Source organism: Xiphias gladius, chromosome 7 (assembly GCF_016859285.1).
Source record: "Xiphias gladius isolate SHS-SW01 ecotype Sanya breed wild chromosome 7, ASM1685928v1, whole genome shotgun sequence".
Classification (NCBI taxonomy): Eukaryota; Metazoa; Chordata; class Actinopteri; order Istiophoriformes; family Xiphiidae; genus Xiphias; species Xiphias gladius.
The window spans coordinates 13,234,062-13,251,384 of record NC_053406.1 but is presented as its reverse complement, the minus strand read 5'-3'; the positions used below and the strand labels follow the sequence as shown (position 1 = coordinate 13,251,384).

The following is a 17,323-nucleotide window of genomic DNA, read 5'->3' as shown; positions in this document are numbered from 1 at the left end:
ATTGATGCGCGCACCGCGGGGGCCGCGGCGGCGAGTTTTCTCCGCCGACGCTGCCTTCAAGTGCTGTCGGGGGTGCCACGATCGCAATCGGAAATATGCACCTGAAGCATTCACTCTGCGAGTGTGGCGTATTGTATAGCTCTTTTGTAAGAGTTCAAATGTCAAAACGCGGTTCTTAATTTTGTTGTCATTTACGGTTTCTCATTTACTTCTGACTAAAAGCAAGCAAGCACAACCAAACAGGGGGTACGGGCAGAAGTACCAGACGTTACGAGCTTACCAGCAACCAGCGAAGGCAGCATGAGATCAGCAAACGTTACTGTGAAAGATCGCGTCAGTTTCGATATTTTTAACTCTGCGGATGAAATGTTACTCACTTTTAATGTCATAAGTACAATATCTGCAATAAGAATAGATCTGGTTTTTTTGTGTTTAGGGTGAACTGACTCAAATGAACAAAATCATGTAATTTTTTTTAATCAATAAAAAAATATTAAAGGTATACAGACAGGATACTCTATTTTCTGGCAAGAGAACAGTAAAACATACAGATACAAAACAGTGATGTAGACATCTCAGATTGGCATTGCTTTTTAACACAGAAACACAGACATAAATAAGGCATTTATACCAAATTATTTTATTTCAAATACATTATGCCAAGATCCTTCTCTGTGTGAACAATACATTAAGATACCGAATACAGTAGATATGGTACAAACTGATCACATACTGGTTTGGGTTTCACAGAAATGAAACTCAGGTAAAGGTTTTTCTGCTGAGGTCATCATCATGAAGTCAGGCCAACTGAAACTAAAACAAACAGTGGGGAAGTTACAGATAAAGGTGTTGTCTGGTTGGAAAAACAGTCCTTCCTGTGTGCCCCAGAAGTGCTGGAAACAAATGACACTTGGTGCATTTTTATTTATACATCAATATATACATGTACATACAACAATTTCTAATTTCTGTCACATCTGTCGCTCTTCTCATTGTGTTCTGTCAAATTTATCATCTCAATATGTTTTAAAAACACAATCCTTGTCCAACAGTACATAATAATCTTAAGGCCACGTAATGTTGGGGGTCGCTAGCGGTAACCAGCGGGATGGTGCTCTGTCAAAGGGGCACCGCTTCAACTCGCCAATCGAATTTTCTCTGCACCTGATTGATTCCTCCGTGTTGATCGTGACATCTGAAACAGAGTACATGCCTACAGACCCGTCCTCAAAACCCACAAACACACACTGCTGCTTACATGCAACCAGAGTCAATGGATTCTTAGACAGACGCACACTTCCTATGCTCTCCCCGTCCGTGAGTCGTACGACTGCGAGGACGGGCCTCGCATGCAGGTCGCAGGCACAGGTTTTGTCCAGGCTGATGTAGGCAGCAAAACATCCAGTTTTGTCCAAGCAGGCTTTAATGACGGGACCCTCGGTTTTGAATGAGCACAGTCTGACCTGAGACAGGTCCAAGAGGCTGACGGTGTCATCATCAGTGGACAGCAGTGCGTAGCTCCCATCGGAGGAAATCTGGAAGTCTTGCGGTTGACACTGAAACGTATACGGCAGCTGAAAGTGCCTGCACACAGTCTCCTCTGCTACCTTCCAGGTGTACACTGCCCCTGAGGCCACCATCACCACCACAACGTCTGGGTGCTCTGAAAGTGAGTGGAAGGCAACAACATGCTCCGAGCTTTCCACACAGGAGAAACGCTTGCTGATGGAGCCTGACCACAGACTGGCAGCTAACAGGTCACCATGGCGACAGCCAATGAGGAAGGTGCTCTGAGGAGACACCTTGGCGCCAGATAGGTACGGGTGTATGCTGCACGTAATACTCCCATGTGCCAGCCTCCACACGCGAGACAACCCTCGCTTGGAAATGCTGATCCCAAAGCTACTATTAGGGGTGATCAGGATATCTGTAGCTCTGCTGCCACTGATACGCACGATGTTCTGACCTGTTTCTGTCTGCCAAACGTAAATTTCCCCTGCTGAGAGTGTCACAAGGTGGATATTATCCAGAGAAAGGCGCAGTTTTTCGACAGGACCATCATGTAGGAAGTCAGCGTGTGGAAAGCCTGTCTCTAAACTCCATCTCCACACCGTCTTTGACCCGTCTGCGGTGTAGAACCACTCCCCTGTTTGTTCAACCACCACTTCCTTCAAGCCACACCCTGTTTTCGGAGCTGTACCTGCAGCATCTATCATATCAGAGTCCCACACTGTCAGGCAGCCGTCATGAGCGACACAAATGACATCTGAGGCCGTTTTGAGGAGCATATGAGGCTGCTTGTTTGCCTCTAAGGAGAGGACGCACTCCCCTGTGCTGACCGTCCACACCAATACAAGGGCACAGGTGTCTAACAAAGCCAGGAAAAGGTGGCCATCCTGGGATAGCAAAGCTTGAGTGAAGGCTCTCCCTTGTGGGGCCAAGAACTGGTCCAACGGCTCCCAGTCAGATGTATCCCACAGCCTAACCTGATGAGACTGACACACCAATAACGTGTCAATTTCTTTGGAGTAATCTGTATTGAGGATGTTATTAGATTTACCCCCAGTAAATCTTTCTTTTAAAAGTCTGGGTGTTTGTATTTTGGCCGCCACATCCCATAGAGTTACATTCCCAGTCCTGTCAACACATGCCATTTCCTTCTTATTTTCAAAGACGATTATCAATGTAACTGCACTGTAGCTTGAGTTTGTACAGCTGCCAAGCGGACCGCTGGAGTTTGTGTCAAATATGGACACTGTGCCTTCGTCCTGCCCACAGTACATGTAGAAGCCATTAGAGGAGCAAACCAAATAGGTCACAAAACTCTGACACTGGAAATGAGTCAAGATCTGACTGGAGATGTTGAACACACTCACAAAACTCTCATCTTTCCACCACATAAATAACTTTTTCTGACATCCAACAAACCCCTCAATTTTGTTTGCCGTTTGTTGGCTTGACTTTGGTTCAAACTCTGTTTTCAAAGGGTCTTTAATCTCTAGAAACACTTCTGGGCCTGTCACATCCCACCAGAAAAGCTTGTTGCACTGTGTGGAAAGCAGCATGAACTGACCGTTACTCTTCACTCCTGCAAACTTCAGCTCCCTCTGCCCACAGCTCAGTGATCCTTTAACTACTTCACATCCAGAACCTTTCCAAAACCAAGCAGAACCATCATCCATGATCTCTACTACAATCCCGCAGTCTGTCGCAGAACGTCCTTGGTTTTGGCATCACACTTTAAACACTGAATGGGGGGAACACAGGAAGGAGCAGGACAAAGCATTACTCCTAATCCACTTCCTATTTTACTCCTCTCCTGTCTGATCTCTCTGACATAACCTTCGAGTGCAGGAAAGACCTCCAGATAAGGGAGGAGGCTTGTTTCCATCACTGTGAGCAGCTGCAGAGGTGTGGACTGCAGTAAGCAAGCAGAAGATTTCAATGTGCTTGCTAGGAGTAATCGTTCTCTTAAAAACAGAAACTCCGATGACCTTTTGTCACCCTCCAACATGGTTACCAGATCTCCTAGAAGACCAGCTCGAACCATAGCCTGGTGAAAACCCAATGACATTAACAACCCACGCTCCAATTCCTCCCACCTGCCACTTTGTTGCAAGTGATACGGCAATTCTACAACTTTTCTCAAGTTCACCCGACCGGCATCTTGGGACAAAGAAGTGAAGACAAACGGCTGGCTGGATGGCTGCCTGTCTATGTATTTTTTCATTTGGGCAGTGTCCTTGTTTGGTCCTGATTTCTGGTTGACAAGAAGTGGTTTAGCATTTCCACAAGCCCACTGGCCAGTGAAATAATCCACCATCTCTGAATGAATTTTCCTCCTTGCCTCATGTGTGCCTATATACCTCTTAGCCACCACCAGCTTGAAATGCCTGCTCACCCAGAACAAAACGCGTGACCCTACAAATGTCCTCCTGATAAGAAACCTCCTTAAATCCAATAGAAGTTTCTCCGAGCCAATTTGTGGGACCCTCATACTAGAGGAGAGGCTCTCACCCTGCTGAATATACTCAGACAGCACATCATCATCACTGGAGAGGAGATCAGCGAGCTCGACCTCAGTGAGCCCAGTCCTCGAGAGGCTGAGGTAGGAAACGGCACGACTCACTATAGAGGAGCCGTGTTTCTGTTCGAGGTGATCCAAGAGTGCAGAAATGGATGCGTGGACGCCATCGGGGAGCGACGACTCAGTCACATCTGAATCTGATGATGGGAGAAGAGAAGACGCGAGAACGAGAGAATTATAAGCATTTTAAAGGATTGGTCTGGTGGTACTTTTTTTTTTTTTCATATTTCACAAATCCCATGAAAACACCACAACAGAACAACAAAGTCTGATACATATATCTTATTCCTCTGTGCCTTAGAGCTCCATTGTTGTCTAAAAACTATTAAAAACACATCATTGAGCCACACTGTTGTACTGGGCGAAACATTCCTTCATTATGATGAACAAGGGCACAGTAGTTCATCTGGAGTCAGTCCCTCATACATTGTTGCATGCTGTAAATACACATACAGGCCATAAATACTCAATCGAGTAGTGGTCCAGTGCCAACCCTTTACAGAGGTTTGGTATCTTTGCTGGATGAAGAGGGTGTTTTTTCTTTCAGAGTCTCAGATGACAGTTTTTCTTGCAGACGAGGCATTCAGGTATGGGACAGCTAAATTCCCCCCTTCCTGAACAGCTCAAAGTCAAGTAGTCCTCGCCTCTGGTGAAGTCCACCTCTACTCTTTTGGTAGTCTAGGACGTATCAGATGTATCACGATTTCTTTGAGCTATTTTCATAGAGAAAAATCTTTCCAGTGCTGCTCTGACAGCTGGAAAACCAAAGTGCCAGAAAGTGTATTGCATTTCTATAAAATCCTCTTAGCTGTGGCATAACTGCTTTTTAACAGGGTTTTTAATACGGTGATTTGTACATTAAATCTTCCATTTTAATTCATTTGTAATATGAAAATGTAGTTAATGTAAATGTTGCCTCACGTTTTTTATGTGATACGACATTATTATAATGGTACAATAAAAAATGGAAACAAATCCAGTGGCAATCTTGCCCATCCTCAAGGCACCTCAGGGTGCTGCAGTACCCTCCTTGGGAACCACTGCAGAAGCACCACATCCAGGGCTGTTTGAGTAACATCTGCTAAAAACTACAGCTGTTTTAGGAAATTATTCACTTTGTTCAAAAAAACAAAACAAAAACAAAACTATATATTTATAACCCATTTTTAAAGATTTACATCTTCAGTAGGAAAGAATAAGCTTGGGGCCACAGACAGGGTCACGATGTTGGAAAGTACTGAGACTAAACCACTGTTGCTTTTGGTATTTTCATGGGATTTGTGGACTATAATAAATATCAATATCATCAGCCTTATCCTTCAAGAAACTGTATTTTTGTTTACTGTAGTCACACTCAGTCATACCAGAGTACCAGAGCGAGGTATGTACATGCAGTAGTCGAGCATAGAGAGTCAGACAACAGGAAGTCAGCGCCTGATTCACTAGAGCTTGTTGTCCAGATGTCACCCTCCTTCCTGAACTGCTAAGCAGTGCTGCCAGTATCTTCACACACTCTTTCCTGTCTGCCAATCCCAGCTGTACGCAAACACATCCCGACTCCTTCTCACTGCCTTCTGATACACAGTGAGGGGGACTGCATTGTGGGTAACGCAGTTTGATGACCTGCAGGACATGTGTTTGGTTGGAGGAGACCGTGAGGATTAGTTTGAGACCAGGGGGGAGCGGGGAGGGCAGGATCTCAATGATCTGAGGACAAACAAAGTTGTTTTCAATTTGATCCAGGCCGTCGAGGATTAGAACGAGAGGCTGTTTGGAAGAAGGCAGAAGGGAGAGGAGGGAGGAAAAAATTTCTTTAAGCTCAGACAGACTAATGTCAGGTTTTATCATGCCAGAATTAGGTCCTCTTGGGTCAGGGCACTGTTTGGTACTAAGGTTTAGGTTGAAGTCAGAAACATGCTCGCTGGTGTTGGGTTCATGGTGAGAATCTAGAGCAGATGTAGGGCTACTGTTGGATTTGTAGTCTCTGGGGCTAGTGATGCAGCTAAGATCGTCCTGGTTGGTGCCAAGGTATAAGCTGGGACCCTGCTTAGGGGAAGAGTCGCTGTGACATCTACCGGCTATTTGATAACACAGGCTGGACAACAGGTGCTTTGGGGAAAGCTCCGCTTGCAGGTCGCAAAAATAAGTGATCACCACAGGATCGCTGTCTGGCAGCCACGACTTTATCTGTGGAGAGAGACAGGAGACTTGTTCACATGTTATCAAGACCATGCAGTGCAGATTCCGCTAGCGCTGTCTTACAATGCAAATCTCTTGTAGGCACTGGTTTGTCCTTCGGTTTGTTTACATCTGTTTTCTTTATTCGTTGGTTGATTAGTATGATTTTTGAACCCTTTTATTTATCCTGCTTAGAAATCTAAGATTTAGTCATATGGGTAATTTCTCTTGATAAAGCTGCTAGATACTAATAACAAACTATTCTCTTTAACTCTAAACTTAATTTTAAGTAGAGTTGAAAACTAATAATCATTGTCATTATTAATTCATCTGATGATTATTTATCCAGTTTGGTCTGTAAAATGTCAGAAAATAATGAAAAATGTCAGTGGACTGCTGATATTTTTTACTAAAGAGAGAAATGGAAGAAGAAAATTTGTGAGTGTTCATCCTACTTATTTGCAGCTCTACTCTCTGTTTGTAGGATGCATGTTATTGTTTGGATTTCCTGAAACGAAGGAGCTGGAACGGGCCAGGGGTGGAGGTGGACGTATATCGAACATGAATACAACTTGCATGAACACTGTATAAATACAACAAGAAAAGGACATGTCAATTTAATAGAACTAAACAATTCACTGCAGTTCACTTACCTGTTGAGCACAGTGTGCCAGCAGCACTGTCTTCCCTGTGCACGGCCCTCCTGTCACCACTAGTGGGCACTGTTGGTCACTCTGCGTCACATAGGCTCTGACCTACAACCGATGAAAGTAAACTTCAGTGATGCTATGATGCAAATACAGTGTTTGCACTGAGTTTTCTCAAAATTTCACAACACGGTGACAAGAAATTTAGAAAATATTCATGATGTGACTTTGGTAAAAAGAAGACAGCTGTTGAATTGTAAAGTACTGAATGTTATTATCCATCGAGCTGCCACAAAGGCTGCATTTGCGAGAAATTTTGTTTTTAAGGTCCCTCAGTTATTAATCAGAGTGACCATATCTACATGGTGTTTTGTTTTTTTTCATCCTGACCTCTTCCTCTTCTGGACGAACGACGTCATAAAATCGGGACAGGGCATCACGCAGCTCCTCCTGCTCAGCCTGCTCTCGGGCCAAAGCATCACCAAGTTGAGAGTCTTCTCCGGTTACGAACGTGTCCAAGCTCTCAATCAACGCCACGAAGTCAGAGTACACCTGCTGGCACAGAGACTCGGCGTAGCCCCGCCTCCTGGCTGTCGTGAAACCATGACGAGGGTCACACTCTGTGGTGGTGGTGTAGACTAGAAGCCGGCGGGAGGTGATGAGACCGGGGAGGAAGTTGTCACAAAGCTCTGAGAGTAACTGTCCATCAGAGGGTGCTGTCCTTAGGTCAGAGAGGGCAGTCTGAAAAGAAAGGGATATGGAAAAAACAAGTTTTTTCTACTCACTTTTGACACAATCTGCATCTGAAGTAAATGAAGAATTACTTCTATTATACTACAGAAATGATTTCTAAAACGATTTCTAAAACATGAAATTAATAGGTTTTATGCACACAAATGTTATAAAACTAAGAAATGTGAGAGACATTTCAGGTATGTCCGAATGGTTGTGTAAACACAAAAACATGTTTCTCTTTCAGGACCTAATAATAAACTTTAATAAAAGATGCAGAGAGCACTCATTTTGCCATTTTTATTGATAACGGAGTCATGACTCATGCTATGTTTCTCATACAGTTACTTATGTGCTTAATAGTTTATAGATGCAGTTTATTAGCTAAACTATCATTTCATTTAAAGTGCTTGTAATTTTGACATGTGCATTGTTTCCAATAAGCCCCATTTGCTCCTTTATTAAGAGAAACATAAATACATAAAGTTTGGGTTTCTGACAGGCAAATGAAAACAAATGTTCAGCTGCAATAAGCCTTTGTTTCTGCTTTCAAAACTAACAAGAAAAAAGATTAATGGTGATTGCACAAGTGGATCAAAATTCTCTCATTCAATCCTGCTTGTCTGGGCGTGAAAACGCACTTTTCTTAATGACTCTCACTAGACTATATGTGCCTTTATGAATGGAAACTGACTGAAAGTGAGGTGCATTATGATACGCAATGTGTGGTGCAGGATGCAGTAACAAATAAATAAAAGCTCATGAGAAAGTGATGGATGACTTTTACCTCTGACTGTGGCAGTGGCTGTAAATTCATCTGTCCTTTCCCTCTCTCGCCTTTTGCATTGACGACCTTGTGGATGTAGACCAGGCAGCGTCTGGCGATGTCATTTTTAGGGCGGTTGTCCAAAGCGAATCGCAGGTCTGCGTCGAGGGCTGGAGAGAAGAGGAGAAATCACATGTTAAATTGTACTTCAACGATGAGCAAAACCAACACAGCCCCACACACACACACACACACACACACACACACACACACACACACACACACACACACACACACACACACACACACAAGTACAGTGTATATTTCACCTGATCTGTAGTAGCTGTGGGCTTTCTCTGGGGTCATAAGACCGTTGCGGACGCACAAACTCACAGTGGTCTGAAATACCTTCCTCAGCTCTTCTTCTTTGGCCTTCATCTTGCTCTGCTCTTCCTCACTAACCTTTGCCTGCTTAACAAAAAACAGTTAGACTGTGGTGCTGCTTTCTAAAAGGTATGTACTAGCTGTGGTGACCAGTTTTTAGAAAAGAAATGTTTTTTATCCAGGCAAACTATAGTGATATACAGAATATAAACACACAAAATAGCAATCGGCAATAATAATAATAATAATAATAGCAGCAATAACACTAGAGATTATTAACTGATATTTCTAAATGCTTCATATGGTTTTATGAGGAAATAAATAATTTTAGAGGGCTTTATTTTATTTATTTACTTATAATTCGAATTTATAAATATAAATGAAGATCAAATCCAGCGAGTAAATGAGGTAACTACTGAGCTACTTATTACCTGGGGACAGCAGGTGTGTCTGTGTGCAGGTCTCAGGTAGTAGGAGGGAGGGATGGTGTTCTCGTCCCTCTGGTAAACTCTCTCCAGCTCCTGGGTGCTGACGCCCGCCTGCTGGCTCTCCTGCAGCAGCAGCTGGTACTCTGACACCTCAACCTGGGCGGGCAGACTGGCTGTGCCATATTGATGTCCTACCAGAGCCTACAACACCACCATGTGGACACAGAGGGAACATCAGCATGATAGGCATTCAAAAAGTGCAAATTAGTACGCATTGGTATTGATGCTCGTTTATTCATAAAGCTTGGGAGCAACTGAGTTTTCTTCATTGTGTTCGGTGCAGCAGCTGGAAAAGACAGGGATGCATATGGACTTTGTTATGTACAGGGGCTGGGAACAACAGGAACTGTACAGTGATACTATGCACTGCCATCCAGTCCAATTCTGAGAAATTTAATTGTGTTGAGACTCAAAATGTGTTGAGACTGTGTCAGATAGGTGAAATTATTTTTTTAATTCCATTTGTAATACCTGTAGGATTCAATTACGTTGGCAGGTGTATCCTGTAGCCGAACACGGGGAATTTCGAGTTTCACTCTGGTCGAGAAAGTCTTTTTTTTTTCTTTTTTGGTTAGTAACACACCTGTGACTTTCCAGTCATAGGACAATCTGTTCAACCCTCACACACCCCCAACAGCCCGAAAAGCTGCATTTATAATACTAGAAACCTCAAAATTCAACAGGCACTGATTTAACAGCAGATAGTTAGTGTATATGTAACTTTAAGGTGGTGCAGATAGTCCTTCAGGGCTTGCTGTTCTACTCTACACTCATGATTACATTGTTCCTGGTGATTTATTTACCAGTAAAAAAGGTCCAGCTGAGCTCTCTCTGCATTCTGTAATCAGCTGCTGTCTGGTGTATTCATCTGGCCAACGACTGGGATCACTGGACTCGAATGGGTCTATCACCTGCAGAAACACACAAACAAACACACACAAGCGACATAATGGTTAAATAATCTAGAGGGGAGATGACTGATAATTCAGATCATGAAAAGCACCCAGTGAGCTGTAACAATTGGCCTTGTAGTGGCTAAATAACATCTCATGTTCCTCCATCGTTCTAATTACTCATGCTGCTGAATGGAGTCTGCACAGTGTGCTGGTTGAACTGCCCTGAGGTGATCTGATACACACACATGCATGAACACAATAAAACGCTACGCACAGTCGCGTTACAGCTGCTCATCGTTTTGTCTCCTCTTTTTTTTTTGTCAAATTTAATCAAAGCAAAGTTAATTAGAATTGACTGCACTTTTACAGCGAAGGCCTCGGGGGGGATAGTGTTGAAGAATAAAAGAGACACACACACACACACACACACACACACACACACACACACACACACACACACACACACACACACACACACACACACACACACCTGGAAGCCACTAAATACTGTTGCTTATGTATTAAACTGTTGGCAGGGTGCAACGTTAGATATGTGAGTCTTGGTGATGCTCCTCAATGAATCTGTATTACTGCTGAAACAGTTACTCAATTATTCTTCTAGCGAACTGACAGAAAATTGATTTGCCAGCTACAGCTTTTCAGAATAGTTTGATTCCATATTGTAAACGGATTTTGGGTTTTGCCTTTTTTGACTGTTGGTCAGACAAAACAGTCAATTTACTTTACATTACTTCATGCCTTTCCCTTGTTTGCGTCTGCAATTGCCATCATATTTGTCATTTTATAAATAAAACACTTGAATAATGAACGTAAAGCATAATCAGAAATGAACTGTTAATGAAAAGTTGTAAGTTGAGTTTAGATGATACAAACATCTACTTTTGATCAAGACATTTTATTCCTATGAGAAAAAGATGCACAGCAGATCTTCAGGACAGAAAAATAAAGGCACCACCGGGGACGCATAACTGTAGCAGAAACAACATTATGTTTATAAATTCATTCAAGACCAAACTTTTGCCACAGATTTAAAATATAGTAAGTCACAATGTTTCCTTCAGTGGGCCACACCTGAATGCTCTTGCCAGCTCGAAAAGCCATTAATAGTGTGAGTGGTTATGACATTACAGTATTGGTTTTTTAATGTAGCACCAACGGTGCCTGCATACAGCAAAAACACAGAGGTTATAAGACTTCAGGTAGTACCTTAAAAAAGAAAGTAGTGCCTCCCCTGCTGTAACACAGCAACAAAACACACAAGTGAAAAGTGGAATGTATACTCACCCTCACGTCCAGTCCCAGTGCGTTTCTGCATTGCTCTCTAAGTTTGGGGAAAACGCTCTCTCTCAGACTCCTGCGCTCTACCACGCTGTCTACACAGAGCATAAACACAAACAGGATACATATCTGTTCACAAAATAACTCTAGACACATGACCAAAGAAAAACATAAACTTCTACATCTACATACCCTCCGGGTTGGAGCACAGGTAGAGTTTCACACAGGACGAACTGCAGGTGGAATCTGGAGGAGACTGGTCCATTTGTTTCCCTCTGGAGCACATGCCAAATCAAGAGCTATTGTTAAAGAATACAGCAAAATAAATTAAAAGGGTCAGCATGGAGGCTTTCATGGGCCCAAATAAAAACTTCACAGTTACTTCTTCTCCTCTGTGTTGCTGTCTTTCTTTTCCCTCTTGCTCCACTCAGGAAATCCTGGCCTCGGGTGTTTATAGTCTGTTACAATGATCACACCCACTTCTAGTGACTGGAACGTCTACATAGCACACACGCACACACACACACACACACACACACACACACACACATACACTTGTCAGTTACACAAATTCTCAACTGTGTACGTAATACTCAAACAAACAAACACACAAAAATATGCATGACTAGTAACAAGAAGACACGATCACACAGGTTAAAAGAGACACACGAAATGAGCACGAAAAACAAAAACCCAGAATGACACACAAACAACTTTTCCATATTTTTTTTATTAATTAACATTTGTACACAATAAATACAAACTTTGTTTTTTGTACAGCCAATAATAATATGCAGAAAGACTTTTGCACCTATTCTCATTACTGTCACCATGGCAACAGTCTGTGAAGAGAGAGAAGGCCATTTGTTCCACCACATTGTTAATAACAGCAGCGGTGTAGCTGCTCCAAACCAAGGATGAAAAATATAGAATTATATAATACATAAAAAAAACCAAAAACAGGCTCATACCAAATAATTCAACACTATAGCAGACCAAAGGGACTGTTAAAAAGGGAAAATAATCATGTTCAAAGTGTCAACTGGCAACAAAAAGTCATAAATTTTATATTTGATAGATTGACTGATTGAGCATTTATAGTGGGAAGTTCTGTGGGATGCTGCTGTAAACCATAAACTTCAAAACAAGTTTGAAAACCAGTATAAATAAGATCTCAGAGAGATCAAGGAGAGGCTGTTGTTCAAGTCGCCTTGACCACACTGTTACAAGTCAATGCTAGTTCCTACAACAGCAGAAGAGCAGAGGTTTGGATCTGAAACTTAACTTTGTTAGGTGTGGATGCTACACAAAATTTTATGTTTCTAAAAGCTGATGCAAAAAAAAAAAAGGATGTTTTTAGTATTTAAACCATTCCTCGCATCACTTTTCTCTGACATACTGTAATTCACCTCCACTTTAGAAACTGATCAAAATGAGCCCATGCCTCAAGCTGTGTCCCAACTCTATACTTCATATTCATAATATATAATATTGACTTTATATCAATCTTCATATTCCATTCTGTTTTTGCAGTTCATATACGAGAAATTAATATACTTTACAGGTGTGCACTAACAGGAAAGGAATTGTGATACTGCGACTTTGGAGGAGGACTGATAAATAGCATTAACAAAGCGAAAGCAACACAGATTGAATACACAATTTTTTGTTTTCCAGCGTGTTTCTGAAGCTGTCCAGCCACTGAACAGCGTTTCCAGCCGTGATGAGCACTTATGTGTGTGCATTGTGAGACAGCAGTGCTCATCAACACCACACTCCAGAACCAGGAAGATTTAGTATCAGCACTGACATCTCTGAGTATAATTTATTTTGTAATGTATTCAGTGTGAACGCTCAACGAAATCAAACCCTGGTTAAAATAAATATGTAGGAAGGAACTGGGGCACATCTTCAGAGTCGAACACAGACCCGATCAATATTTCTCTTCTCTCCGATAAACAATCACACTCGCAAACAGCTTTGCCTTTCTCAAGACAAAAAAAACCCAAAACAACTAAAAACAAAACCAAAAAAAAAAAAAACCCACACATTTTCTCCATGTTCCCATTCAAAACATCCCTTATTGTATTTTGTCTTTGTTTGTTGTTTATAAGTTAAGGAAACACCAAATTACATTGACCACAATTGTCTCTCCATCTCTTTCGAAGAGTGGAGAATTAAAAATAGTATCAGTCACACTGATCCACCACAGCATTAGAATGAAATGGATGACTCTGACTTCTGTATTTGTAACTGCAGTGATTCATCAGAGTCATTTCTACATGTCCTGCTGCTACATGAAGGTACTGCTACTTTTCAGGGAAGGTACAAATAAATAAAAGTGCTACACTGCCCTTTAGGCAAGGAGTTTTAAAGGCTTGAAGGGTATATAAGGGGGAAGATTTATTTACTTTTGTGTAAAAAAACAAACAGAATTGTACCCATTCAGCATGATGTATTTTTGTATACATCTCTTGTTTTTTTGTTTCTACCGTGGTTAATAAAAGTTGAAATGTAAGACACCAGGAAAAGATATGGATGATGTCAAATTGGAAACATTAAAGGTACATTTTTTTAATGGATGTTTTCTCTTCTGCATTAAAAAAGCCAGACTCCCATAGTGATGTGATGGAGATGCTTAGCAAGACAACAGGGGAAAATAAATACCTTCGAATGTAATGCATGTCCGCTAAACAAAGATATACAGTATGTTATAGGTGAATAAAGTCAACGTGAGAGGAAATATGATCTCTAGGGATAAAAGTCATACAGTTCATTCCGCGATTAATAAAATCTCCTGACTCCAAATATTTTTCAGTGTCTATATCATCTCAAATAAAACTTTTCTTTGTCGCCACATAGTGAATACCAACAATTTCAGTGCCTTTGAAAGCACCACCGTCCTCCTCCCGAACCAATCAGTGATACAAACACAGAGCGGGTCACAGAATGAGAGAAGATATAGCAACGTGTGTGTAATATTATGTAACTATATGTGTGTATATGATAGCTACTGATTCACACTGCCAATGGACAGAACAGACTTTAGAGAAAAGAGGGAGAGAAATAAAGGAAGGATGGGAAGAGAGATGGAGATAAGAGCAGAAGGGAGGATCCAGCCTCCTTTTTCTCTCTTTTTCTTTCAGCCTCTCCTCCCCTCTCTCCTTTCATCTCTTCTTCATACTATATTTACAATGCCCTTTCAGTGTAAGATGAGGATAAAACTTTGTACTACATATCAGACATGGTCGTCCATTCAGCTGAGTTAGTCTATATGAAACGCTGTGCATAACATACCTATGACAACAGTAATGTACTGTACTAATACACATTGAATACGTATGATAAGGACTATTATATATGGCAAGGGAAGGGCTGGGGAGGGGGACGCTGTGTCCACACACACCACCCAGTTTCTCTGTCCATTTACTTCAACCCACACTGCACTCCAAAATATGACAAATTTGGCAAGTTTTTACTCATTCTCTTTCATCGAGCTTAACTTTTTATGGAGCCCCGACACTCAAACACAAAATTTGGTAAAAAGTATAAAATGTTGAAAATATAACATATTTGAAACTTCCTTTGTGGGTAAAATAAAGTGAAACTTTATTTCTTTTACTTTTCTATTCATCTTTTGCTGCCTCGTTTTATTTTCAAACTCATTTTCATGTTTATTTGGTGTTGGCACACATTTAATCATTTATGTATTCCCTTGTTTAACCGTGCACATGTAACCATTTGGAAATTTGCTTATATCTGCGGAGCAATGGAGACAACTAAACTGAAAACACTGGCAAATATGTGCATCTATCTTTTCAGCTAATGTTCACCAACATTTGAAGCTAACTGCAGAAGCTACAGAAGTTTTGAGTTCAATTTTTTTTTCATATTATAAGAAAATTGCATTAAAACACACACAAGGCTTATTTCCACCGTGGTCCACTTTCCTTACCACACAGGTCTGTGTGGCTAGCTAGCTTAACTGAAAACACTGGCAAGCTAAACAAACTGAACACCAGCCTTTTCAGCTAGGTAGCTAGCTGGCACACCTCATGTTAACCATCTATATATCGCACTGCATGCTGCTGTAGCTAAAGCATTTTAGACGGCAAGCTACCTTGCTATGCTACAATGCTACTTGGAAGTTCACAGACCTCTTTAATGAAGACCACAATAGAAATAAGTCTCAGACTCTATTGTGTCAACCTCAACATTTCGTAGATGTGTTTAATTAAATGTTCCTTTTTTCTCAAAAACTCAAACTGAACTCAAAAGTTCTAAGTTCTTGTTAGCTTTGTTAGAATTAGCTTACTGACTACAATGCTTTAGCTACAGATACAAGGGCTTTTACAGTGACCATGTGCATGGTTAACATTACATGCATAACGGGCTGGTGTAGTTTTATGACAACAGTTAGCTTCAGCTTGGTAGCTAGCAGAAAAGGCAGGTGCTCAGTGTGTTTAGATGCAGTGCCAGTGTTTACCACACAGTCATCTCCATCACTCCAAATATCGTCAGTTTTCCTAATTCTTACATGTTATATTCATGAGCACAATTGGAAACGTGGTGAGGAAAAAGAAATGTTTCGTGGACTTAATAGATAAATGATTAAATGTGTGCCAAGACCAAAACAAAACATAAATATCTTTAAAAAGAGAAAACAAGCTAATAAAAGATGACGTATGAGTAAAATAGTACGTCTCAATTTATTGTATCTACTAACTGGTAGGAAAGGGGGAAAAAATCTTTCTTTCTTATTCATTGAAGGATAAATAAAAAGTAGGACGCTTTACATTTATTTATACTTATATTTGCTACTTAACTAACAGTATTGTTCTCGTATTCAGTTACATTTCTGATTTGTCTGATAACCCTTTACTATATTTTGTCAGTTTCAGGACTCCAAAACTTTTCTCATGCTTCATGATTTTTTGTTAGCAAGTGCCTGAAAAAGAGAAATTTCTCAAACGTAGCAGAATGGTATGCCTGTGCAGAGACATAAACTGCCTTACAATATACTGAAGCAAGCTTAACAAGCTAAAAGAAAACTTGCCAAACCCATCATTAACTTCTCCCACTCCCCCCCTCTCAAAACATTCTTCCTCCTCTTCCTGCTTCCTTTACTGTGCTCTGGTTTGCTGCCTGATGAGGTGAAGTTTTAAGGCAAGCATGGAAGGACGGGAGAGGGCAGAAAGGGATGCGGGGGCAGCTACTGCTGCTCTTCATTATGAAGCTAATAGAGGTTATCTAATTGGATACTCTGCCTTTATCTCTTTTTACTCTCCTCCTTCACTCGAGGAGGACAGAAGATGCGGGGCAGCCAGATGGGTCGACATGGTGGTTCAGTTCGGTTTACTTCACATCATTTTATTTAAGCTCACTTCAGTTCAGAGCTGCTCAGTCCCTCAGCCTGTAGGATAAGTCTGTCTGTCATCAGTTTTATTTTTTTGTGTCTATAACCGCCTGTCACACCAGTGTGATCTCCACCTCCTCCGTCTTGTCGCTCTTCTCCTGCTGTCTCCGGGGGTGCTGTTTAGGTGGAGGAGGAGCAGCTCGCACCTGCAGAAGTGACAAACTTACATTTAATATGTTATCTAATAAAAAAAGCAAAGAAAGGAAAGCTACTGTCAAGAAATGATAGAGATGGCCTACTTTCTTAATTTAAATTAAAGCAGTACGTCCATTTCCTGCTGTACAACAAACTTTTTATCCCCAAAAAGTACGGTTTGTTAAATCTCTCGTTTTAAAATAAAAAGTATTTTGAATGGAATTCAAAAGAAAGAATAACAAAAAAACATGAACAACAGAGAGCCAAATAGAGCCAAATTGTGTAAAATTTTGTG

At 41.2% G+C, this 17,323-nt stretch overlaps 2 protein-coding genes across 6 annotated transcripts in view; both read right to left on the bottom strand.

The window, feature by feature from the left end:
* Window positions 1–461: 461 nt before the first annotated feature.
* On the bottom strand, window positions 462–11,938 carry LOC120792480 (NACHT and WD repeat domain-containing protein 2-like). Its single transcript, XM_040131684.1, is given in 11 exon segments — window positions 462–3,217; window positions 3,220–4,224; window positions 5,452–6,274; window positions 6,919–7,020; window positions 7,303–7,653; window positions 8,432–8,580; window positions 8,740–8,881; window positions 9,226–9,423; window positions 10,086–10,193; window positions 11,484–11,572; window positions 11,670–11,938. Coding segments are annotated over 11 exon segments (5,214 nt in total). The 5' UTR covers window positions 11,764–11,938; the 3' UTR covers window positions 462–1,064.
* Window positions 11,939–12,257: 319 nt separating this feature from the next.
* LOC120791588 (F-BAR and double SH3 domains protein 2-like) overlaps window positions 12,258–17,323 on the bottom strand; it is a 68,032-nt gene continuing 62,966 nt past the window's right edge. For all 5 annotated transcript variants that reach the window (XM_040130050.1, XM_040130055.1, XM_040130053.1 and 2 more), the window contains exon 21: window positions 12,258–17,039. In XM_040130050.1, coding sequence (XP_039985984.1) covers window positions 16,934–17,039 — 106 coding nt within the window. In that variant the 3' untranslated portion in view covers window positions 12,258–16,933. The remainder of the gene's footprint in view (window positions 17,040–17,323) is intronic.